The sequence below is a fragment of the Acomys minous genome (genome assembly GCF_964271855.1).
Source record: "Acomys minous genome assembly, chromosome: 16".
In the NCBI taxonomy this organism is placed as follows: Eukaryota; Metazoa; Chordata; class Mammalia; order Rodentia; family Muridae; genus Acomys; species Acomys minous.
Window position 1 is genome coordinate 6,907,082 of NC_140498.1, and position 25,796 is coordinate 6,932,877.

At 45.0% G+C, this 25,796-nt stretch overlaps 1 protein-coding gene across 1 annotated transcript in view; it reads left to right on the top strand.

The window, feature by feature from the left end:
* The window catches only part of MYOCD (myocardin), a 97,655-nt gene that overhangs the window by 46,167 nt on the left and 25,692 nt on the right, over window positions 1–25,796 (top strand). Inside the window, exons 3-7 of the mRNA XM_084762830.1 lie at window positions 263–318; window positions 1,639–1,714; window positions 5,530–5,691; window positions 20,956–21,131; window positions 23,946–24,071. Of these exons, the coding sequence (XP_084618956.1) occupies window positions 263–318; window positions 1,639–1,714; window positions 5,530–5,691; window positions 20,956–21,131; window positions 23,946–24,071 (596 nt within the window). The remainder of the gene's footprint in view (window positions 1–262; window positions 319–1,638; window positions 1,715–5,529; window positions 5,692–20,955; window positions 21,132–23,945; window positions 24,072–25,796) is intronic.

The following is a 25,796-nucleotide window of genomic DNA, read 5'->3' on the forward strand; positions in this document are numbered from 1 at the left end:
CTGCCTACACTACATCTCCTCCTGTCGCATACTCTGCCTCTGCTGCTCCTTCTGAGGCAGGCCTGAGTTTCACCTTACTCTGTCTCCTGTGGCTTCTGAGCAGCTGGCATCCTCCAGGCCTTTCTTCTTTGTTGCTTGTGGCCTGATGGAGGGGAGGCCATCACTTCCAGACTGTGCGTAGTTCAGCAAGCACACAGCAACCCTGCAATGCTGGCCCTGCCCATGGCCAGCCTCTGCTCACCTCTTTATCTTTCTGTTGCAGCCCTGAAAAGTCCAACTGAATTCCATGACCCAAGGAAAAAATTGGATGGTGACAAGGTAATTTTTTGCAAACGGCCTTTTCTAAATGTGGGTGGCGTGTTGTCCACAGTGAATGCTAAAACTTTGGTTTAAGTGTGTAACAATTTTTACAACAACTCCAAATGGCCACATCTCTGTCTATACACCAACATGGACTCCCACTCCAGTGTGACAAAAACAACTTTGAAAATAATATCTACGGTGTAAGCTTAAGATGGGCCATTTTCACCTTTTTTTTAAAAAAAAAATCTTAACCATTTGATATTGGAGGACAATCAACAAGGATACACTGGCAGTCAAAATACCTTTAAGAAGAGAAGTAAGTTTGGTATCCCCACTGGTTTATCTTTCAGTACAGTCATCCTTAGGGAAAGTCTTCTTTTCCTAAGTGAGTTCAGTAGGACGGCAAAGGCTGTGGATGGGGTTTACTTGGAGCGGCACAAAGAAGGATGATGTTCATTGATTTTCTCATTTAGGAGTTAGGTTGTTCGCTTGGTTTTGTTTTTTCACTTAAAGGGAAAATTGACATACTCATCAGGCACCTTTATAGTAAATAGATTTCTACACTTGGTATTATCGGTGATATGAATACTATGTAAAAGCACTCCGCACCTTCAGTGGGATGGGAACGCGGTCTCTTCTTGCCTGTTAGTTGCAGCCTTGTAGCCCGTCTGTGAATTGATGGGAAGGACAGGGTTTTGCAATTCTTCCAAGCTGTGACTGGCTGTGATTCCTAGCACTGCAGAGTGATGAGCGACAGATGGACCGGTCAACACTGGGGAGACCTAGACTAGGGAGAGAGGAGAGCCTGGGAGTAGGAATCAGGGGGCTGGGGTCCTCAGCTGGTTTGGCCGCAGCCTGTAGCCCCTTCAGGCAGCTCCTCCATGACATTGAGATGTGGTAAGCCACCTCTCCCCAGTTGCCTTCCAAAGCCTGTATCTGTGGGTTTCATACTTTCCTATGTCAGAGGCAAGAGGCAAAGGACGTATGACACATATTGTAGTGCGTGTTTGTGAAGTATTTCACATCTGACCTTGGTCGCTTTTGAGCCTGTCCTAAGAGGCGATGGAATCAATTATAACAAGGAGCTCCAGATAAACTGCCACTAGGATGCCTTTGGAGTTAAAGCACTTGACTTGGACCCAGGCTTTTTCACCCTTTTACCCTTCTTTCCCATACTAAAATTCCAGGTGGAAAGTCTGTGTTTCTTTGCAAAACCATGGGAGAAAAGGGGTATATCTTCCATTTGTCATTCCAAGAGTATGTCTCCCTTTTGGGAGAAATTGAGAGTTTTTGAAAGTTAAAAAATAGGTGATTCTCTGTGTTTTTGTTCCACAGACTGAAGATTCCCTGAGGTGCAAGGGCAGAAACAGGTCTGATCGTGCCAGCCTGGTTAATATGCACATTCTCCAAGGTAAGGTGCATAAATCACACACTAAGAGACACCTGCGCAGCAGGGGCCATTTTTCTAGACTTTTCAGTCTCTGTACCTATGAAGCCCCTTAAAAAGCCTCTCCAGAAATTAATTAACTAAATAAAATAAGAACATTCATAAACCAAATTGGATATATATACATATATATTAAATTAGATAAATTTGTAGAGGCTGTGGGTGTAGTTCAATGGTAGAGTACTTGCTTTGGTTTAGGAATATATGTATATGTATATTATATGTATATGTATATATATATGCATACCAGCTTTTCATCAGGTCATTTTGAGCAGCCAGCCAGTCATTCTCAGCCACACAGAAGATTTACAAAGACACGCATTCTTTCAGACTTTGGCTCCAGATTCACCTATGTCATTTCTGACTCCAGGTGATTCCGTCATTTCACCGAGCACTTGCAGAGTGCCCTTCTCGGTACACGTGAGGGGCTCATCTAGCTGTCCCCATAATCATCAGACAGCTGTTTGAATCTTCCCCGTGGGTGTCTTTCTGTTCTAGTGTGCAGGAAATAACAATCTCAGAAAACCCAACACTGACCCATGCAGTTCTACCCTAGGGGTGCTGCGACCATGTGGCGGGGGTGGGGGTGGGGGTGGGGGAACAAAGCAAACACCTAGTTGCCATCTGAGTCCAACACCTGAGTGAAGGAGATGCCTTTCCTGCAGTGAGAATGCTCAGAGCACTGGTGTCTAGCTTCAGAGAGGCTCAGCTTCTCCTCTGCTGTTCCCTGTGAGATAGTTGCTCCCTGAGAGAAAGCGCTGTGCTCACCTTCTGAGTGCAGAGATGAATAAGACGTGGGTGTCTGCCCTCAGAGCACTCTCCCAGTTTAGCAGAAGGTAGGTAGGGAGAACTGGCACTCACAACCCAGCAGGAGAGAGAAAGTGCACAGTGGCGCGAAAGCACAGGTGAGGTCCTGGAAGGAAGACACCTGACTCAGAATACGTCGGGGAAGCAAGGAAAGGGGCTTAGACATGAACCCCAGATCAGACTCAGGAAGAAGGAAGGACATTTGAGGTGGAGGTGCATGGTGCACCTAGCATCATCTATGTGTTCTCTCCAGAAAGCAGATTTCCTGTCAAGACTAGATGCCAGCTTTACAGGATGGGCAAAGCCCTGAAGTAGGCTGGAAGTTGCAACTCTTTCCCTTTTGATGAGCATCATCTCTGACTCTTCCAGCTTACCAACTGTCCTCCAAATGTGGAGTGAGTGAGACGCTGTAAGACAGAGAGAGGGGAGGCAGCACAGAATCCAGAGGAAAGTCTGTGAAGAACTGTAAGGGTTTTCAGGCATAAAGTGACAAAATGCTTACCTCCTTCACAGTGTCATCTATAAAGACCCTGGGAACCACTGCCGTGTCAGCACAAAATTACAGCTATACAAATAGCCTAAGAAATGCCATTTCAAATGAGATGCAGACCTTTCAATGGTCGAGTTAGCAAATAAAAATAAATATTGCATGTGGCAAGAACGCGTGTGAGGCGGGCATTTGTGCTCTGCTGGTGGGTGAGGCCGGGTCACTGTGTCCACAGGGCACTTTAGTTGAGTGTATTGAACTCCTTGACTATTTGTCTTGTCTTGAGCTTGTAAAGGGTTGTATACGGTGGCCTTCAGCAGGGAGTTCTTTAGAGGGGGAACACCGAAATTGCTATAAAAAATGTTCAACAATAGGGGACCCCCCCTGAGTAAATTGGGGATCTTCTGTCAAGTTTACTGCCACATAGCAATCAGAGCAAGGGCTTTGAGGAGGAACAGCCTCATAAGAAAAATCTCAGAGGCTGTTTGGTGAAAACAGCGGAAAAGAAAACACTGTTATTTAGACAAATTCTGGGAAGACAAACTAAACGTGTAAATATGCGGATTCGTGGTCCAGTTCTGGGAAGAAGAAGAAGAAGAAGAAGAAGAAGAAGAAGAAGAAGAAGAAGAAGAAGAAGAAGAAGAAGAAGAAGAATACATCTAATAATAAAAACAAATAACTCAACCTGACACAGCGTGGGGAGTTTCCCCCTTGCTTCATTTTCTCGGGCATACCCTTGGAGTTTGTGATACTGGGGTGCCTAGGGGTGCTAGAGGCAAGAAGGCCTAACAGGATGGGGTGTAGCTCAGCAGGGCAGCACTTGCCTGCCATCTGTCCTCAGCACTTTAAAGGAGTTGTTTCTTTCATTGTTGTGGTTAATACCAACTTCTCAACCACAACAGGCCCTGGTTCTGTGGCACGTCTCTTCCACAGAGCCTTCGAGTCTCAACAGAAATCTGGAATTAAGACACAAAGGGCTTCTCCCTGCTGAGTTTCACCCCGGGATAGGAAATTTGAGCACAGTACACCCTGAAGGCAGAAGGGGCAGGGTTGACGGTGGGGATTGGGATGGAAAGCCAGTGCCCAGAGAAGAGGTGGATCCACTTGTGCCAGGCAGAGGGGCTGTGTGAGGAGAGGATTGGAAAGCCGTGAAGTGGGGGTCCAGCCAGAAGCCTTTGCAGTGGTGTCTGAGGAGTGGTTCATGGAGGGCTTAGGATTAGATATACCTCTGCTCTTGGTTTTCTGTTCTGTTCTGTTTTGTTTTAAGATTCGTTTTATTTTTGCCGGTTGTGGTGGCGCACGCCGGTAGAATTTGCTGAAGGAGGATTTGTTCTGCAGGAAGATTCATTTTAGTGTCTAGCTGCATGAGAAGGGGGAATTGTGTTTCACAAAGGGTACTTGTGGGAGTCAGGAACTGTGTCAGATCCCCTGAAGCTGGAGATCTAGTCGTGAGCCACCTGACAAAGGTGCTGGCAACTGAGGGCAGCCAGCACTCAGCACTGCTCGGCATCTCTCTCCAGCCCCCAACACTCCAGCTCTTCTGTGTAGAGCTTCCAGACAAGCTCAGCCTGCCGAAACTAATTAGGGGATTCCTCTGCTGTGTGGGCAATGCTAGGTCAGACTCAGGAGCCCAGGTCTGGATCAGAGAGTTGACAGAAACCAGCGAATCTGGGAGAGCGGTCCGTCAAATCCTCAGCTTTTAAACTCAAGAGTGTTAAGACTGGGCCTAGAAGCTTCTTACCTTACATTTCTCCACCAAAACAACAGGTTGGCTAGTTTTTCTTTCATATTTTTTTTTTCACAGAAATCAGTCATAGCCCACCCCAAAGAGGACATTTGGGGGCAGCCATAAATAGGAGAATTTAGAACTCTGTCCCCAACCTTTCCCACCCTCTAAATGGTGAGAAACTGCTTGTTGGATAAATTCAGTTTTTTTAAATCCCTCTGTTTAATTAAAATATCAACTTCAAAGGCTTTTTTTTTCTTTTTTTTGCCTTTTTGCCTTTTATAACATATCCGAACATTTGGCTCTCGGGCAGTATCACAATACTTATGAATCTAAAGCCCCTAGGACGTTACACTCCTCCTGCTAACTATCATGGGAGATCATGTTTACTGCAGGCCCAGCCTGTGCCAGCCATTCTCAAAAGCCAGGAACCTAGGGTCAAGCAAGCCACACGGGCCCATGGACTGCTTGCTTACAAAAAATTGCCAAATTGCATTTTTTTAAAAAAAAGACAGATTCTCTCAAGGCGAGTTTCTCCAGTTTTCCTGTGCCTCTTCATTTGCCTTTATTTGGAAGTGTCTGCTCTCTGGTGCTAATCCCTGTGAAGTGATGATGCTCGAATTGAAGAATTATCAGGATGGTAGAGCATGGTCTGACACAGAGTCTTGCAACCACCAGCCAAAAAAAAAAAAAAAAAAACCAAACCAAACAGAATGACATCAAATTCTAAAACAGATCCTGTCTGTTTTAATCTTGCAGCCTCCACGGCAGAAAGATCCATTCCAACTGCTCAGATGAAGCTGAAAAGAGCCCGCCTCGCAGGTGACCTCAATGAGAAGATTGCTCTCCGCCCAGGGCCCCTGGAACTGGTGGAGAAAAACATCTTGCCTATGGATTCTTCAGTGAAAGAGGCTATAAAAGGTAGTTGGGGGTTTGGGGAGGGGGGTGGGGACACACGCCTGTCCAACACTTGGGAACCCCAGCGCAGCCACAGCTCTGGCAAGGTGGGAAGCCTGTTGGCATGAGCCACGCGGACTGTTCCCCAAGCATCTTACTGGTACCCAGAAGCTCACTGTCTCCAGCTTCCTATGTTAAATAGGCAGAAACAGGAGCGATGAGGGGAGAGGAGTCAGCAATGATATCTCACACCCTAATAATCCCAGCCCTTGAGAGGCTGAGACAGGAGGATTGCCAGGATTTCATGGCCAGCCTGGGGCCCTGTAGTCAGTTCTAGGCCAATCTGGGCTTCAAGTGAGATCTTAAAAACCAAATTAATTGATGAGTTAAACGTGAAGAGAACCAGCATCAGTGGAAATTGCAGTTTGCCTACTGTGTGCTGGGATAGAGATGGGCATGGTGATGTTCAGGCTTCCACAAGCACAGCTCCCATCATGCTCCACATGAAACTGACGATTTTCCAAAGATTTATTTATTTATTTATTTATTTATTTATTTATTTATTTCATGTGCACAGGTGTTTTGCCTGTATGTATGTCTATGGCAGTAGTGAGCTGCCATGTGGGTGCTGGGGATTTGAACCCGGGTCCTCTAGAAGAGCAGCTAGTGCTCCTAACCTGAGCCATCTCTCCAGCCCCTAAAACTGGCAATTTTTACGTGATGTTCAAGGCCAAACACCCAAGGAAAAGATGATACAGTCACCAATTCCCTCAGAAGCCTCCTTAGCTCATTCCATTTTTGACCTTTTGACTTTTTGACCAACTGACCTCAGGTGCAAGTCCAGAGTTCATCTAAGCTATGCTTTGAGTTGGGTCTGGGTACACAGAGGAAAGTGGAGGAGGAAGATGAAAGTTCTCATGGGCAAATAGACTTTCTTTCTTTTTTTCCACTTAGACCCACAGGCAGCTCCTGAGGACACTTAAAAGATATTATTTACCAATAGCTATTTCAGCATCTCGATATGTTGTCAGAAGCATGTGTGCGGACATCTTGTTCTAACCTATATTTAGTGTGAGTTACCCTTGAGTTAATCCAGATCTTGGTCTTGCCCGTCTAATCAGAGACAATGTGACTGCTTCCTTGGGGATGTGTAACTATGGAAATATGAAGCCCAGGAGAGTCACTGACTCCTCTTCCCGTTCGTCCCTTACACATCTCAGAGTGCCTGGCTGCCCTCTTCCCACTTGCCTCCACACTAAATGCCTGTGAGCGTGGCCTGCAGTCCTCAGGGGTGCATGCTCGCCATCACTGCTCTGCTCCTTCATCTGACAGGAAAGGGCCGGGGAGAAAAGAGCCACTGAGCATCTCTCATCATGTCTCAGAACATTCTATTCCTTGACTATTATTCCTTGAAATAAATTCCTTGCCATTTATTTCTCTGCTATAGGCAAAAGGTTTTTAATCTGCACTTTTGACTCGTACTGACATACATCACACCTTCCCCTCTGATGATACACTGCCAGCTGGTAGCCTGTCTCTTTTCTTCCTGCTGCCTCTGTTTCTCTGTGTATGCTCTACTTATACAGAAAAACAAACAAACAAACAAACAACCCTTCACCCCTGTCACTAGTGTGGCAGACATTTGACCAGCCCATTGCCCTGTGCATCCCCATTTTACACACAGCACTTGCAAATTCCTCTGTCATCTATTCATCCCTTTCTCCATAGTTTCTAAACTTGTTTTCATTGAAACTATTTCCCAGCTCAAAAACATAGGCTTTTATTTTCACACATCATGTACTACACATATACACTCCCTCATTTATCATATTTTAAAATCTAAATGCCTCTGGGAATATTTCAGATCTTAGATCAGGAGGCACCTGTAATGATGTGTTTTACAATCTGGTCTGATGTTTATCTTCAGAAACTGCTTTGTTGTCTCCTGGCTGCTTACAGAAGTGTGTTGGAGGTAAAACTCAGGAACAGTTTTTCATATGCTAACTTACTCCTGTCAAATTTTGTTTAGGAATGCAACACTTGCATAGGCTAATTAGCAGTGAATTTGTATGTCCAAAGCAGATGGATTCTCCCAGGTTAGCAACACAAGGTGCCTTTCCATTACCACTTTAACAACATTGCTTGTTATCAGGGCCTTTAGGTCACTGTGACCCTGGCAACATTATTTTTGCATATTTCTTTTTTTTAGCATCTTTGGAGATTTCCTTAATAGTTCCAATAAGTTTCTCAGTTCAGTTTAACTGGAACATCTATGTCTACAAATGGAACATGTTTCCTTCTTCATTCTGTGCACTGGCTGGTAGTTTAAAATCTATATATTATACAATCAGTGTCATCTTAGAACTATACATGTGCACTACCATGTCAATAGTTTTTGTACTTCATTTAAGAATTCCAATATGTATTTACATTTGTAGATTATATCAATGTGATATAAATTATACAGATGATAAATAAAATAAAAATTTAGTACATATATCCAGCAGGGTGGCTTTTTCTTAAAGGGCCAGAGAAATACCCACTTTATGTATAAAAAATGTATACAGCATATAAAGCCATATAATTCATATATGTGCAACACATAATAACTTTTGAGACAATTGAATAATCATGTGTCTCTTGCTCAGCAGAATCCTATTATTACTGATAGGTTGACAATGCTTCAAAGGAGCCAGAGGTAGCAAGCTTGAGGCCAGACGGGGACGTACAACAAGACCCCTGTCTGGTACAGGTGATGTGGTAACATGTCATGCTGTCAGTGTTATATCTACCTAAATTATTGATGAACACATGTTTTCACCCATTTCTCTTTCAGCTGGGAATCTATAGTCTCCCATGATTATATATGACAGATGCTTTTGGTATAGGAAATATGAGGACATATCCTTCCCTGAGGGCCACTTGAAGGGGATACTGATGCTTTCAAAGGGTGTGGTGTGACAACATAGTCATGAGGGTATTGCTTCCTTTCTGATTCACCCTATCACTCCTGGAAGCAAACTTTCATGATTCCATTTTTAGAAATTGCTAGCATTTTACTTACACATTTGCATGGATTGTGTCATTAGTTGGTAAGTCGTGGCATTTGTTCATCGTTCTAGCCGTCCAGGAAGAGATGTCCACCAAGAGGAGTCCTCCACGGTCTTGTTGCTCTATCATCCTCCTCTGTCCTCCAAGCAGAAGGGCTCTTTTTCTTAAAGGGCCAGATAGTAAACTACAGCCTCAGTCTGCCACAACTGCTCCACTCACCCTTGTAGTGGGGATGTAACCATGGCAACATGTAAACAACCAGGCATGGCTGTATTCCAATAAAACTTTCCTTAGAAGCTTAGTGCTTCATCGCCCTCTGGACTAGCAGGTGAAATCTAGAGATGACCGCCTCACTTACACTCTGCTCACTGTGAGGATGTAGGTTAAGGAAGGTCCCCTGACTGAGCCGCATCTGTTTCCCAGCAGTAAGTCCACACTGTGGAAAGGGGAGCATAACCTTTGATAAACAGCCACCCTGACACAGCATCATAAATAGCACTGCTCTCTGCTGGCCAGATTTAAATGCCCAAGCCATGCAGATGCTCCTTGAGGTATGATGAGGTCACATGCAAATAGATACATTCCCAAGTTAAAAATACAGTCACTCCCAGACCTGGGAACCCCAGCCTAGGGCATCCCACCCTAGCAACACTGTGGGACGGGGCTCATTTCACGTTGTGACCATGTGGCTGACTACAGGTGCCACTAGCAGAACAAGAGGACTGAAGAGGGCATAGTTGGCCCAGGACAAGACCAAAACTCTTGTTTCTCAGTAAAGCTCCTCCTGAAAGCCTACAGCTTTTTGCATCATTGTAAAGCCAAACCGTCCTTAGTCATGGGTGACATATCTATTACCCCTTTGGAATTTTCTGAGTGGTGGAAATTGCTAAGCATGGTCCCGTGACCAGTTTCATGAGCATACCCTGTTCACATCTCGAAGCCTGGTTCGTACCTTGGGATTTGTTGTTGTGGTTGTGGTTGTTTATGACTTTCTGTGGTGATGCTCATAGTGACATGTGTCTATTCAGATTTTTATTATTTACCCAATGCTGGAAATTCTCCTTCTCCTCCTGCATCGTTCCCAGGTCTCCAGCCATATTTAGTGTGGCCTTGCTATGTTTCTAAGTACCTCTAAACCCGGACTCCATTTTTCAACTCAGCTACTGCATTTGGGTGTTTTCTCTTCCTCTCTACTTTACATTCACGAGAATTCTGTCTGATTCTTTCCTTATGAAGAAGTTTATGATTCTATTCTTAAAGTCTATATATCTTCCCTTGAATTCAATCTGCCTCTCATCCAGCTTGCTGGGAATCCATATGATGAGAGCTTGACGGACATTTGCTTTGCTATCTGTTTTGTAAGGTTTTTGTTCTTCTTGTTTGGTTCTTTCTCTCTCTCTTTGTTGTTGTTGTTTGTTTGTTTGTTTCATACCAGGGCTCAGTTCCAGGGCCTCACAAATGCTAAGGCAAATGCCCTGCCACTGAGCTGCACCTGTGACCACCACAAGCCAGAGCTTTGGAATGCACAAGCCTGGCTTTGAACTTGAGCTCTGTGACTCTGGGCCACACAGTCCCTTCATCACACTGTGACTCACATCACACTGTGACTCAACCACTTCATCTGTAAATTTCTCCATTGCATGTGTTATGGTTATTTTTATGAAGCTGTGTTTGTTTCTCAATTTCTCTCTTAACCAAGCTATCACACAAGTAATTGAGACACTATTATATTATTAAAAAACAAGCTTCACAGCACAAGAATTGAGCAGTTATTACTCTATTCTTAACCCTCTAAGCTAATTTGGCTTCCTCCCAGCGTACATCCCAGAGACACTTACACTGTGTAGCTTGCCTGCTCTCGCTCCTTGTCCTGATGTCTCCTGAACCTCTTCCATGGCTAAATCCCCTGGATGAACCCCTACCTCCTCCTCTAACTCCTGCTCCCCTAGCTGGCAGGAAGTTCAGCCCTATTTTCTCCCCTGCTCAGCAATTGGCTGTAAGCTGCGTTATTGTCATACCAGGAAACAATTGAGGAACAGTGTTTACACAACATTGAGACAGAAGATTCTCAGAACAAGGTTTGCAACCAGACATGGGGGGAGGGGCATAGAGAAATCAGAATTCAAATTACACAATAACTTTTAGCTACTACTGTGCCTTGAGGTCGTGTGTTGCAGGTAGATGCACATAATTGATGTAAAGAATGAGACAAAGGCTAGGGAGATGGCTCTGTTGGTAAAGATGCTAGCTGTACACACATGAAAACCTGCATTCAATCCCCAGCACCCATGTAAAAATCCAGGGACAGAGGCACACACCTGAAATCCTAATGCTGAAGAATGGGACACAAGAGGGTCCCTAAGGCTCACTGGCCAGTAGGTCTACCCACATCAGCAGGATGCAGGCTCAGTGAGAGACCTTGCCTCAGAATATAAGGTAAAGGATGATTGAAGAAGAATCAATAGTGACATCTCACCCAACCTCCTCACACACTCCACACATGAATAATACACACACATGTACCACTACCACCATCAAGAGGTAGCCAGATGCTGAAGACTCACTTAGCAATCATCAGGAACCCACCCTGAGTGCCAGCTGAGCCGTGAAGGAAGGGAGAAAGGGTTTGAGAGGGTAGAGAGGAAAGTCCTGGTTATAAGTTAAAGACAGCTTACAGTGTGTCTTCCAAGCAGAGGAGAGCCTCAAACATTTTAGAGTTTTTCTTGTTCAAGAAAATTGAGAAAAACTATTTTCTTGATCTCCTACCTAGAGAAAACATAAATTTTGAGGGATAAGAGGAAGGTAGTGGTGAGCACAGGAAGGGTTCTGGTGAGCCCAAACTGAGTGTGTGTGTGTGTGTGTGTGTGTGTGTGTGTGTGTTGTGTGTGTGCGCACGAGTGTGTAATCAGGGCCAGGCTGGACTGTGTCTGCAGTGTGAAGTGGGCTCATAAGAGATGGAAGGGGGCCAGAGCCCCACTAGGAGGCGGATGCACTTGTTTGATGAGAGCTGGTGAGCTGGAAAAAGTACAAAAGGAGAGTCTGGTATGACCAACACTGCATGACTTGGTTATAGACCACTCTGCACCACATAGATTTCTCTCTTGAGCAACGAACATAAGTGATGCCACTATTTATCAAGACAGGAGTGGAGGAGTGAGGTGGGGGAAAGGGACAAAGTCTCCTTTTAACTGAAGAATGTGAGTGCCCACCAATAATACAAAGGCAGACACTCAGAGTCAGTGAGTCCTGTGGCTCCCAGTTCAGAAGAAAGCACAGAGTAGGACACATACAGTGATCTAAACTGATGGACCAGAAAAGATGCCTTTCCCTGCGTGCTCATCTGCACCTGCTATCTCCTGACTCTCTTCTATGTACCAGGCCCCGCTCTAAACTTGATCAGTGACCAGAACCTGCAAGAAAGTTAACTACCATAGTAAAAAGTGCTAAGTGGGGTAGCAGTTCAGGGTACAAGTGATGGGTAAAAAGAGCAGAGAGATAAACTGAGAGGCTGTTGTGTGCATTGTCTATGCAGAATAAACAAGGACTGGCTGGAGAAAACGGTTTAAAATACATTTGTTTTTTCGGTCCAAGAAAATCCAAGAAGTAGGTGCTAGCAGGGAATAGAGCATTCATACCCCCATCCCTGTGGCTCCTTCTGTGCTTAGGAGTCTCACAAGCAAACGAACATACACTAAGAAAGATCGCAAGGCTGCCCGGAGTCCAGCTGCAGGGACAGCAATTGGATCCCTCCCAGCAGCAAAGATGACCCAGCCTGCCCTGCGCCTATTACTGCTGGGGACCACATCTCCTCTGTGGTGTGGTAGGGATGGTTTTTTTTCTCATCCCCACGACCTCTGTGTATTTTTCCCTTCTTCATCCACGCGCCGTTTCCTCTTGTGTTTATACTTTGTGGCTCTCTCTCTCCAGCTGTGTTTCTATGCTTCTGCCAGACTTGAGAGGCCTACTGTGTCATCGTCTCCCTCCCTCCAAGCTTAACTAAAACCTAAGATAGAATGATCCAGAGCCTTTCCTAACACAAGGAAGGACATTTTGACAGTGAGCCTTCCCACCTGGGGATTTTCTCATTACTCCCAGGTCACCCTCAGAGCCGAGTGACCCACCACACCGCGTGTTTTCCTACCGCAGACTTTCCTTTCTTACAGGATGCCCAACTGTTCCTCCTACTTCTGACCTGTGAGTTCCCTCTCCGAATATAGTTTTAGAGACGCTAGCTGCTGCTCTCATTCCCATAGCTCCGCAGTTGCGTACTGTGCGGGAAGACAAGGCTCAGCCTCTCGTGGCCCCCACTCAGAGTTCACCTGATTGCCTATCACCCTTCTGTGAAACACCTCATCGGGCCAGGACATGGCTTATACCCCACACAATGTTCACGGGCATGATGGCGTCTCCGCAGAATGGAGGACGGTCCTGTTAGGTTTATAAGTGGCTGTTATTTCTCTGAGGCGCCTCGGTACTGAGAGCCGCCGGGTTCCTCCACTCGTGTATTAATCCTCTCACTGGTCAGTACGTTGTTTCTTCGCAGGGTCTGAACACCCCTTAGCTCCAGAGGAAACAATGCTTTGTCCAGATGCCTGGCTCCCGGCTTGAGTTAAGCCAAACCCGGCTGGATTCCTCAAACAGTAGGAGGACCCTGGACTCCAGCTGCAGCTGACAAGTTTCTCACCTTGTCTTTTGACTGGACCAGGTTTTCCATCTAAGTCAGCCCTTCAATTTTCATTCAGCCAGTGTTTTAGAACATGTAGCTCGGTTGTCAGAGATAAATTCATTTTGTCACCATAACCTTTTAATATAGAAGCCAACGTCTGGCCCGCCAGGGCTGCTGCGAGGGCCGTCCATTTCCAACTGCCATGTTTCCAACGACCTCCTTATTCATCGTATGTTTGTTTGTGACCCCCAGGCTTAATTCACAAATCAAACTCTCTTGCTTACTAAGAATCCAGTCCATGTTCAGAGACTAGCAGTTTTGACACTGACCGTGCCTTTGTAAGGCAGATATACAATAACAATGGCTCTGTGCCAAGTGGTAGGGTTGTTTGCCTTGGCATGGCTTACTTTCTCATGGGCGAAATCCTATCATTCCACAATGAGAAATCACTTCCAAAGTACAAATGATCCTTAGGGGAAAGAAATACACCCTGGCATATATGTCAAATGCTTTTCTGAGGAAAAACTCTGGGAAAAGTGTGGTAGGGTTTAAAATTTGGGGAACTGGCAGATGGGGAGAAAGAGTGAGTGCTGAGGAAAGAAAGCGGCCCTTCGGCTCCGCAGGGCCGCCTGGTGACCCAAATGCCATTAGTGCCGCTGAAGCCATCGTGGCATTGCTGAGAGATGGGCAGTTGGAGTTGGGAATATTTTTCAAGGTCCCTGAGGGGTAGCTGGAGGTACTGACAGGTGACTACAGAGCCAATGAGTGTTGTCCCATAAAGGAAGAAGACAAGGAGAGTATGCCATGTTCACACTGGGTAACATTTTTTGTTCCTCACATTTGACCTCTAAAGTGGATGTGTAATAAATACACATAGAATTCAGCTGCTTTTCCTGACTTGGGAGGATCAAGTAAGTCAAGAGACCCAAGGGGAACTTCTGAGGTGTCATGGCTCTAAGGAAAGGGAACCCATTTATCTGTGTACCAGTTCACACCTGCTTTATAATGAAGACACCTGATGTCCTTGGAGAGCAGTGACTTCTCTTTTGGGCTAGAGGCTCCAGCAGACTACACACAATAGTGTGGTGTTGGGTCTCATCCTTGGCATTGGCCAGGGTTTAACAACATCTACACCTTGTGAATGACCTATGGTGCTTTCTCTTGGGAAACAGATGTTGCTTCATTCTTATTCTGGAGGATGTTAGGGATGATCAGTCTGTCCTCAGATAAAAATAGCTCTCCTGCCATTCACCGGGCTCGCATGCAGGTAGAAAGTCAAGGAACTTCTCCATTGGGCTCCATCTTCCTTCCCAGCCCTTGTGCAGCTTCTAGGGGCAGAGCAACCAGGGCTCCAATTATCTCATTGAATCTTGGCATTGTTAACGTTTGTGCAGAGGAAAGCACGGCTGACTCATTCATCTAATCACTTGCAGGGAATCGAATCGGGGGGAGTAGGGGTCTGCCGCCAGCCTAAGGTCCCCAGGGGCCGGTGCCCGGAGCCAATCCTGTGGGCATAGCTGGAGGATGATGTCAGGGCTTCCCAGAGCAGGTTCTTGTCATCAACTGCCTGATGTATCTGCAGGGACAATAGCCAGCGCCCTGCTCTCCAGCAGCTGCCAGCCGGCCTCTTGTCGTGGGAGATTGGAGCAGAGGCCCAGGGTCACAGTACAGTGTGACCGATGTGAATGTTCCACAGGGTCACAGATAAGGTGACCAGAAGGTGACCTGGGTCCCTCTCTATGGCAGCGTGGCTTGAACCAGGAAAAGGGGAGTAAGTGCTGGCCTTTCCAGGACAGACTCTCTTTCTACTTTGGAGAAACTGATCCCTTAACTTTCCTAGAAGAAGCCCTCTTGAGACAAACAAGTTTTCCTTGCCATGGAGCTGCGCTGACCTTTGCAAGGCTGACCACAGAATAAACTGCCTCCTGGGTGGTCTTTCTAGTTTTGATGAGAGTAAGCTTGAGAGTGGCAGACACTCCTAACAAAAGCAGCGTCAGCTATCATAACAGCTAGACGTGGTCGAGCAGCTCACATCAGGCTGTAGACTCAGTGCTCTGCACATATTATTCCCTCAAACCTAGAGAGGTAGCTACATTTGTTATTCCCATTTTATAGATGGGTAAACCAAGGCCCAATGTGTTGCTAATATTTACACTCCCAAGAGAAAGAAAGTGCCCCAAGTCACTCCAACTCGAGAGCCCATCAGGGGCCTCATGCATCTTATGAAGGTAAGGTGACGGCAGCAGCCACTCTGGTGGTTCCCCCCACTGCCTACTGCTCTGCTCTTGCTATAAGCCCAAACAGAGTGGCTGTGTAGCTGTGTGGAGGTCCCCTGTCCCTTCCCGCCTCTTCTGCCCTGAAGTGGCAAACACAAATCACTTGCAGCTATGAAGGTGACGTAACTGACAGGGCCCATAGGACAGGACAGTCCTTAGTGGTCCTCGAATGTACCTGTTGGCAGAATAGAAGCTGGCAACATGGTGGCCAGACAGTCACATTTGGGGCTGGAGCACTCACCTTGCTTCCTTGTGTGGATCTGAGGAACTTCCTTGTGTTTGGTTGTGTGTACTCATGGCTTCTTCTAGAATAATTATCTCCCCTGACTAGAAGGGTTTCTTCTTTTCCCTCCCCACATCGAGTCTGCTTATCAGGCCCTGCGGTATCTCACCGTCTTCCTGTTGTCCTGTTCATAGCTGCCAGTCATTTCATGTTCCACCCAAGCTCTCATCCCCTCAGAGAGACCTCAGACAACTCTGCATTGCTGCCTCGTCTGTCTAACTGCTGAGGACACTCTCCAGGCCGCATCTCCTTGACAGACTCCCTGATTATCCAAGGGAGACAGACAGACTTCTCCTGGCTTTCAGCCTCTTTCCCTTATCTGATCTCATCTCCTCTAATCCTCTTGAAGGATAAAGAGTGGAAGGGAATGAAATAATTGAGGACCAGCTTCCTTCAGCCTTGAGGGGAGAAAATAGAACTGATTATAGACAGCTGTTCCTCCATATCCACAGAGGCTTAACTCCAAGACCCCCCATGTATGACAAATTCAGGAAACTCTAGTCTCACCTGTAAAATGAAATGCGATTTGCACACATTTCATACATATTCTTCATAATAACAAATTTACTATACTTACTGCCAGGGAAGTAATTCATGGCAACACATAGCTTACCTCAAAGAAGATGTTGAGCATCAAAGAACTTCCTTATGGAGATGGTTTCAAATGGGGCAAACCAACCACTGGGCAAAATGTCCTCCATTGGGCCACTAACAGAATTCTGCCCTCAAATGGGCAAGGTTCAATGCAGGCAGTGTCAACAGCCAAACCCTGCCAAAATATGGTAAGCAAGTCCTCAATAGTTCCTGTCTCACAAATATGTCTGTCAGATATACTGAGACAGAAGGCTTAAGATGATGTTCCATATTATAGAGAATTTGGGGTGACTGTTCAGGCAGCAAACTATCTATGTCATTTTTTTTCCACTTTGGAAGCTGCTAACCTGCACTTGCTGTTTACTTGGGTAAATAATTTTATTCCTTCTCAAGTCTCTGATGGGTTTGAAGACCAGATAGTTACAATTAAGCTTAGTTGTTTTGGGGCGAGGTTGTTTTTAGGTCTAGATAGATGTTTTAAGTTGATAGAGATGAGATATGATAGATATTGATCTACATTCAGAATTTTAGACTCATCAAGATAGGAAAGATGTTTTCTTCAAGGTTGCCAAATGCAAATAGTCAAAACACTATGAGTGCAACATTAATACAATTCCTGATATTTTTGTGGTTCTTCTTGCTGTATGTGTGTGTGTATGTATATATATATATATATATATATATATATATATATATATATATATATATATTGTATATATAAAAAATTAAAAATACAAAATACTAGGACAAAGCCTGTAGATGTTCAGAATAGATACAGTTTTTAATCCTAGTCAATGCTAAGAATGTGGAACCTACATGTGGCAAGCTGATGCCAGCTACCCCCTTATCCCGAATTCTCTACTTCTAGATTTTCTTTTTAAATCACTCTAGGGTCTTGACTTAGAGTCACCACTGGCACAGTGCATCCGTTCCTGGGGTTATCTTCAGTGGGTAACGTGTACAGAGGCAGCTCTTCTGTTCCTCTGTTGCTCTAGTGACTCCCTGCCCTCCAGCCAGCGCAGGCTGATGGTTCTCCCTTAAGTGACAGAAGGTCCACCCAAGGACTTTAAGGCTAGCAGGGAGGACGATTGGTTTAGCTACCCCCTTCTGTAAAGTGGCTCTGAGAGTCCGAAGGCTGGGTCTTCTCTCTCAGTTCAGTCACTAAACCGTTGCATAAAACAGTACTTTTAATATCCCCATCAGCCAAACAGAGTCAAGGAAATGTGACCCCACTTCGGCTTCCCATGTCGGTTTGAGAACTCACAATTCTGCTTTATTCTAGTTGACGCTATTATAGAAATCTGCCCGACAGCCCCTCCCCCTCCTTCCTTCCTCCCATTCCTTCTCCTTCTCTTACTCATCCCCTTCTTTACATATAATCAGGTCATTGTGGAATAAGAGGAAAAACATTATCACCCTTTTCCTGATTCATCCAACATTTCCATCCACGTGTTAGAATTTCCCAACTCAGTTCATTTCTCCCTAATATTTGCACATTTGGGATGCCACATTCTGGTTGAGTTAGAAAGACATCTTTGTCATGTGAAACATCGGGCCACACAGAGAAGGCCCAATCCCCTCATAGTGAAATGAGGGAGAGAGATGAGGCGATGAGCATCTCAGGGTGTTCTGGTGGGCAGGGAGTAAGGTGTTCCTGAGAGGCTGGTAAGATCACATGCAGAAGTCTCTGCAATGATGAGCAGCACCGGCCCAGGACATGAGCCAGGCGGATCTCGGTGGCATGCTCTGATCTCCCAGAGGGGCAGCAGCAAACCCTCACTCGCCTGCTCCTGTCTACCTGGTCCTCGGTGGCACATGCAGAGACTTTAGCAGGGATAAAAGCTTTGAATGCATGCATGCAATGGGACTGAAATTCCAATGAAAGCAAAGTTCATGGAGATGTTCTGAAATGGGTTGAGTTAACCATGTGACCATGTATTCATGGAAGCAGCTAAAAGGATCTTCCTTAGGAGATCTTGGGTGTTGGTTCCCCTGAGAGAAACATGCACTGAGACCCATTTGATGGAGGAAAATGACACACAGAGGCTGTCTGCAGAGCTTAGATTGTTCTGGAAACACTGCATGGACTAACTCCAGACTCCTGAAGGAAGGACATGGTGTTTGGGGGAATCGTTCTAAGGGGCAGAAGAGGAAACTCTGGGTGTCAACAAAGCTGTTGGCACACAGCCAGTGGGTCTTTCTAACTTGAGGAGAACCAGGTTTCTGATACAAGTATGAAACACACTAACCTTTACTATTTGGGCTTTTAGGTAAATAAAATAATTTCTGTAGTTCTCTGGATTTTCCTAATCATTCATATTTTTATTTTATTTTTATTTTTGAAATGAAGATTTAAATACATTTTTCTCTTCCTTTTCCTCCTTCCAAACCCTTCCGTATACCCCCTTCCCACCCTCCTTCAAATTCATGACCTCTTTTTCCACTAGTTGTATTCAAATATGTATGTACATATGTAACCTGTTCAAACTGTGTTACCCCTCTTTGTCTATATGTTTGCATGGATGGATGACCTTTTGGAACTGGATTTCTTTAGGCTAAAAATGTGTAAGAATGAGTTGGGGTTATAGTTCAGTGGTAGAACAATTCCCTAGCATGCATAAGACCATAGGTTTAATCTCCTCTTACACACGTGTACACACACACACACACACACACACACACACACACACACACACACACACAAGTACAAGGATTAATACTAAGTGTCTCCAATGATACAATGAACACTACACAATTATTTTTTTAGTGAGGATAGTTTTTGCTCTCATGTAGAAAAAAATCTCAAAAAGAAATTACTGCAGAGTAGGAAAAACACAAGTTTCAGAAGTGTGTGTGTGTGTGTGTGTGTGTGTGTGTGTGTATGTGTGTGTAAAATATCATGTTCAGTATTGTGAATTGAATCCATGGCTTTGTGCATGCTAGGCAAGCACACTACCCGCCCCCAGCCCCTGAATATTATATTTTACCTAGTCCAATCTATTTAAAACATCTCTTTTTCCACATATTTTTCTGTATCCATGGGGTTAAATCCAGAAGAGAGTCCTGTACATTATATGTACATTAGGTATTTTTATGCCACATGAATTTTTATCATGAGCTTTCACTTTAGTGATTATAACAGCAGTAATGTCTTCTGCTCATGACCTGGGAGGAGATGTCCTGGCATCTAAGCTCCTCCAGGTTATTGGGCTATTCGCTAGAGTTTCCACTTGCTGTGTCCTTGCCTGGCCTCTTTTCTGATTTGATACTCAGATGTCCACCCAAGAGTCTGTGACACATGCCAGCAGTGGTGGCGATGACAAGCCCCAAACCACACTTGTCCCAGTGCTCCCAGCTCCTCGCAGCTTTTGCAATCACCATGGTGAGAGCTCCTGTCTCTTATCTGAGCAAAAGTCAAAAGTTCTTGTGAGCGTGATTGCAGAACGGGGCCTGGAAAAGCTCTCGATAATGCTACAACTCCTTTGAAAGGGCTGTACTTAGAATGGGGTCGAGAGAGCCTTGTGGCTTTGGCACACTGTGTACTGGTTTTGGACAATAAACTGGAGAAGAATGGGTGGTGTAAAGTGTGAGACACACGTCAGGATATTGTAATAGCCCCATCTGCTCTGACGACCTCTAACGTAAACACAACTGCTCTATTGCTCTAGAAAGATCACCCAGGGGACAGAGGAAGAGTCTAGGGAGACAGGGTTGCTGCAGGGCTTGCAAAGACACAAGATACTAGACATGAAAATAAAATCCACATGCTGAGAAAATACGAGTCAGGTTGAAGTTTCTGAAATACATCTTTTGGCTTTTCTAATTAGCGATGCCTCGGTTGAGTGGCTCCTCGGACGTGAACTCCAGTGGCATTAGCTAAATCTAACATCTAGGAATTTGAACTTAGTAGCTGGCCTCACATCTCCTTATTAGCAAAGTTTGCTAAACATTTTGTGCCATGTGCTCTGTTTTATCTTTGAGGATGAAGCAACTGGCAAGCTGACACTCTGATTCTCTCGCGTGCTGGAAAGCCGAAGGAGAGGGGCAGTCATTCTGAGTTATTATCCAGCGGCCTCACAGCACGCTTTTTTTCTTTTTCTTTTTCTTGATTTACTTTCAAAAGGACATAGGTTCCGTGGAGAAATGACTCAACCGGGAAATAAAGCTTAGTGCATGAAGATAGGCTTTGATATGTCACCCATTTTCCCCAACAAAAGAGTACATTTTTTTATATATATATACAAGTTCCCTTGTAGAAAAGCTAATTGTATAAAATACATCTTCAATCTTCCCTGAACTTGCGCGTCAGTGGGAGAACCAAGCGTGTGCTTTGGTATGGGGCAAAGTTTAGCAGTGTCTCTGAAACAGCTCTCAGACGCTCCAAGTCACGGATCCCATCTTGGTTTCCTCTTGCTCAGGTACGGAGGTGAGCTTCTCCAAAGCAGCAGATGCCTTTGCCTTCGAAGAGGACAGCAGCAGCGATGGGCTTTCCCCAGATCAGAGTCGGAGCGAAGACCCGCAGGGTTCTGCAGGATCGCCCCCTGATGTCAAATCCACTGAGGCTCCTTTGGCTGGTCCTCTGGACGCAATCCAGGTAAAAACACACTGCCCCCGCCTCCCAGTCTTGTCAGGTCTCTTAGATTTCACATCGTCATTACCATAGCTGATGTTGCTTACAACCCCCAGCTCTGTCTGCTGCTCGTTTTATTGTGAGAGAGGGTCTCATTGCATAGTATAACCTGTTCTCAAACTCAGGATGCCCCTAGCTCAAGCTGAGTGATGGGATTACGGTGTATGTCACCACATCCCACTTGAAGGAGTCATATTTTATTTTATTTTTTCTTTTTCTTTTTCTTTTTCTGTTTCTGTTTCTTTTCTTTCTTTCTTTCTTTCTTCTTCTTCTTCTTCTTCTTCTTCTTCTTCTTCTTCTTCTTCTTCTTCTTCTTCTTCTTCTTCTTTTTAAGATTTATTTATTTAGTATACAGTATTCTGCCTGCATATTACATTTTCAGGCCAGAAGAGGGCACCAGATTTAATCATAGACGGTTGTGAACCAATTGAACTCAGGACCTCTTAACCTCTGAGCAATCTTTCTCCAGACGTTGTATTTTCTTAAAGTCCCTTCTCAACCCGTTCAGCACAGGCACTTGTGGATCATAGGAACACTGAAAACACTCACAATGTTAGCTTTCGACTTAGCTTGCCAGGAAGTAGATAAGTTTACCTCTGTTTCATGTATAAGTGAGATCACACAATTGGCCAACAATCTCCTGGCAGGACAAATGCCAAACTCGTCAGAGGGCTTCCAGAGGTGGGAAGAAGGAGCTACTAGCAGCAAAGCAGGAGACACAGGTTGCTCCCAAGTGTTTAGATTTAGAATGTATCTGCATCCATTCATGATAATATGTCTTGGGGACAGAATACAAGTCAAAAGGCAAAAATTCATTTATATCCTAGATACATATCCATAGCCTAAATGTAATTTTATATAGTGTTATTTTTTTATAATTTTTTTGTGTGTGCGTGAAGCTAAGTTCTGTGCCGTGGCATTTGCCTCTCAGGGTTTCTCGTCAGCCTTAAAATATTTAGAATTTTGAAGCATTTCAGATGTTGAAGTGTATGATTATGAATGTTTGACTCGTATTTGAAATTATTTTCCTACTGAAATGCTCCCCCATTGAGAGGAAGTTGCAGTAATGTTTACTCAGGGTCCAGTTTCCCAAACCGTGATGGTCACTGGCCACTGTCTTCGCTATCTCCACTCCATCACAGCAAGCTTAAGGCTGCCAAGAAGAAAAGGAGAAGTGGGGGGGAAAGGGGAGGCAATGGAAGCAGGGCTGGGTGTGCGTGCGCTTTGTGCGAAGGCTCATCATCCTCAAAGCATCTTCTCCCTTCCCCTGCACGCCCGTGCTGAGCGCCGCCCTCAGGCACCTTTGATAACATCAAACAGCCTTTCAGACCGCTTGCACGTATTCTTCTGACAGCAAATTCTCTGGCTTCTGATTTAAGAGTGGTTTTTGAGGGAAAGACAAGTTCTTTTTGCTTAACCCTAGCAAAGGGAGAAGTGCGAGCCAAACAGTGAGCAATGCAGAGAAAACGCAGGCGCTACTTCATATCCTTTTTCTCTCAGCAACAGGGCTTGACAGGCAAGAACACTGAGGCTCTAGGAGAAAAGCGTCCTGTAGGTTTGTGACAGACACTAGGGCTCGGGGTTCAGGGGAGAACTGAGAAGCTCAGTCCTGGCCCCCAGATGGGTAAAGACCCCACCACCACCATGCCTCATGTTGAGCCATAAGATAGGAATGTAGGAAAGGAAGAGGAAATTATTCTTTTCATGGGACCCTCAGCAGACAGAAATATAGCTCTTATAAAGACATGTGTGACCGTATACATACAAATACAGGGATCCAATACACATGTGCAAACACATGTATTCACACATTGTTTCTGTATTCTGGCAATTCTTCCCCTTTCATCTCTACCTGCTACACATATACATTGATATAAGCATGCATATAAACATGTGTACACGGGCACACATATACCCAGCTGTGTACTCATATGCACACAGGTGTTGATATATGTATATTCTAACATAAGTATATACACCAGTGTGAATGTGTGCACACAAATATAGCTAACACATATGCATACATGTGTGTATAATATGAACATGCATACATATACATGTAATCAGAACACATATACACATACATCTATGCATGGCATGTATGTATATATGCACATGCCCAGGAAGGTACTCATACTTATGACTACATGTAAATATATGCCACTATATCTATTCATAAAGACATGTACACATGCTTATACACATAGATATGCAGGCACATGTATGCACATATTATATGCCTAACAAAGAGTCATGTATGTTTGCAAATATATATGCATATACATGCACATATTCTTCCACACTGAGACACATATTCATAATTCTATCTATGTACACACATGTACACATACACACACTCCTATAAAAGGAGGCATATACATGTGGTTCTCTCCTTACACATACATTGGCACACCTCCTTAGGCGTTATTCACACTTATATACACATACCTTTTCCCGCCATTTTGCTTGTTCTTTCTTCTCAACACTTCTACTCCTCCTCTGCCCTTTTCCTTTCTTCCTCAGTCTCGTTTTTATGAGAGCTCACCTTCAGGGTGTTCCCAGATCAAGCCAGGGTACACCCCATCTTCTGGAATTGGTACTGATATTGCCCATTTATCTCTCAGAGGTGTCCTGGGGTGGGCGACAGATCGGGACGGCCTCCTGCAGGGAACACCTGATGTTCCTAGGACAGGAAGCTGGGGTGAAAGCAGGAAAACATCAGCTGAATGATGCGGCCCCTCTCCTTGTACCCTAGTAACTCTACCCTTTGGATTTCAGGATCTTGCTCCTGGCTCAGAAAGTGACAAGAATGATGCAGTCTCCCAGCCAAGCAAACAGTCAGACTCTGGGAAGCAGGGCCTTGGCCCCCTCAGCAGCCCTGTCCCTGTGCACACTGCTGTAAAGGTATGGCATGGTCTAGCCCACAGCCTCTGCCTGAGACCAGGCTCACTGAAGCCATTCAAGGTACAGCTTTTCAAGTCAGCTCTGTTGGCATGAGGCGGCTTACATGAAACCACACATAGGTTTAGGCCACTGGAAATGTCAGAAAGGGGCCGATGCCATCCATATGTAAAGGTGTGTGTGTGTATGTGTATGTGTGTGTGTGTGTGTGTGTGTGTGTGTGTGTATGTGTATGTGTGTGTATGTGTATGTGTGTGTATGTGTGTGTATGTGTATGTGTGTGTATGTGTGTATGTGTGTGTGTATGTGTGTATGTGTGTGTGTATGTGTGTGTATGTGTGTGTATGTGTGTATGTGTGTGTATGTGTGTATGTGTGTGTGTATGTGTGTATGTGTGTGTATGTATGTGTGTATGTGTGTGTGTATGTGTGTGTATGTGTGTGTATGTGTGTGTATGTGTGTATGTGTGTGTATGTGTGTGTGTATGTGTGTGTATGTGTGTGTATGTGTGTATGTGTGTGTATGTGTGTATGTGTGTGTGTATGTGTGTATGTGTGTGTATGTATGTGTGTATGTGTGTGTGTATGTGTGTGTATGTGTGTGTATGTGTGTGTATGTGTGTATGTGTGTGTATGTGTGTATGTGTGTGTGTATGTGTGTATGTGTGTGTGTGTATGTGTGTGTGTATGTGTGTATGTGTGTGTATGTGTGTATGTGTGTGTGTGTGTGTGTGTATGTGTGTGTGTGTGTACACTCTCAGCATTGGGGAGGATTGTATGTATCGTTGTGGTGATCTGGTTCGGCCAGCATGTCTCTGGCTTATATTTCATTAGCAAGGCAAGGTAGGTGCTACATACCTGTAATTGTAGCGCTCAGAAGGGAAAAAAAAATAATAGGATAGTGTGTTCATGTAGCCTGTGCTACATAACACAAAATAACAAATGAAGATTGCTCAAGCTCACCCTGAAGAAAGGCAGGGCTGATTAACCCACACAGGACTTGTAAGGGACATAAACCATATCCAGGGCAGCTGCATTTATGTGAAGGGAGCAGCCCTGGGGCCTTGCGTATTGCCAAGAGCTCTGACACACGTGGGAGATGAGTGGGGGGGAGTTACGGGGGGAGGACTTGCACTCACAGGAAACAGCCAGAAGTTACCACTATGTCCCATATTTGATTTCCCCGCGTTACATCCAGCCATTTCCTGAGTGCTGCCTCCTAATCAGCCGCTGGGAAGTCACGTGGCCTGTGCTACGCTGTGGTGCTCACTAACTTCTGTCGGGTTTGGCTGGCAGCATGCTTTTTCAGCTCTAGCTCCACCTTTAATACCTGCTGGGAATTCTTCCTGCTGTAAATTAAAGTAACAGACAGTGACCAAGTCTTATCATCTAAGTAGATGGCATAGTGCTCGTTAGATGGAGGAGGAAATGGTTCTTATTGCTGATAAAGCTGTCTAGAGAGAAGGAGCGCAGTAGGGTTGCTAGCCAGGATATTTAAATTTTGCATAATTCAACTTAGTAAAGCTGTCAACCTCCCCATACCATGAAAGTTGTGCTAGAAGCCCAGAGGGAGAACAAACTAATTGGGGGCAGGAATCCATACCTGTGCAAACTCCACTGGTCCACAGAGTTGCTTGTTCATCGATGACTGTCCAGTGTCTCTCAACCTTCCTAATGCTGAGACCCTTCCTAATACAGTCCCTCATGTTGTGGTGACCCCAGCCCACCA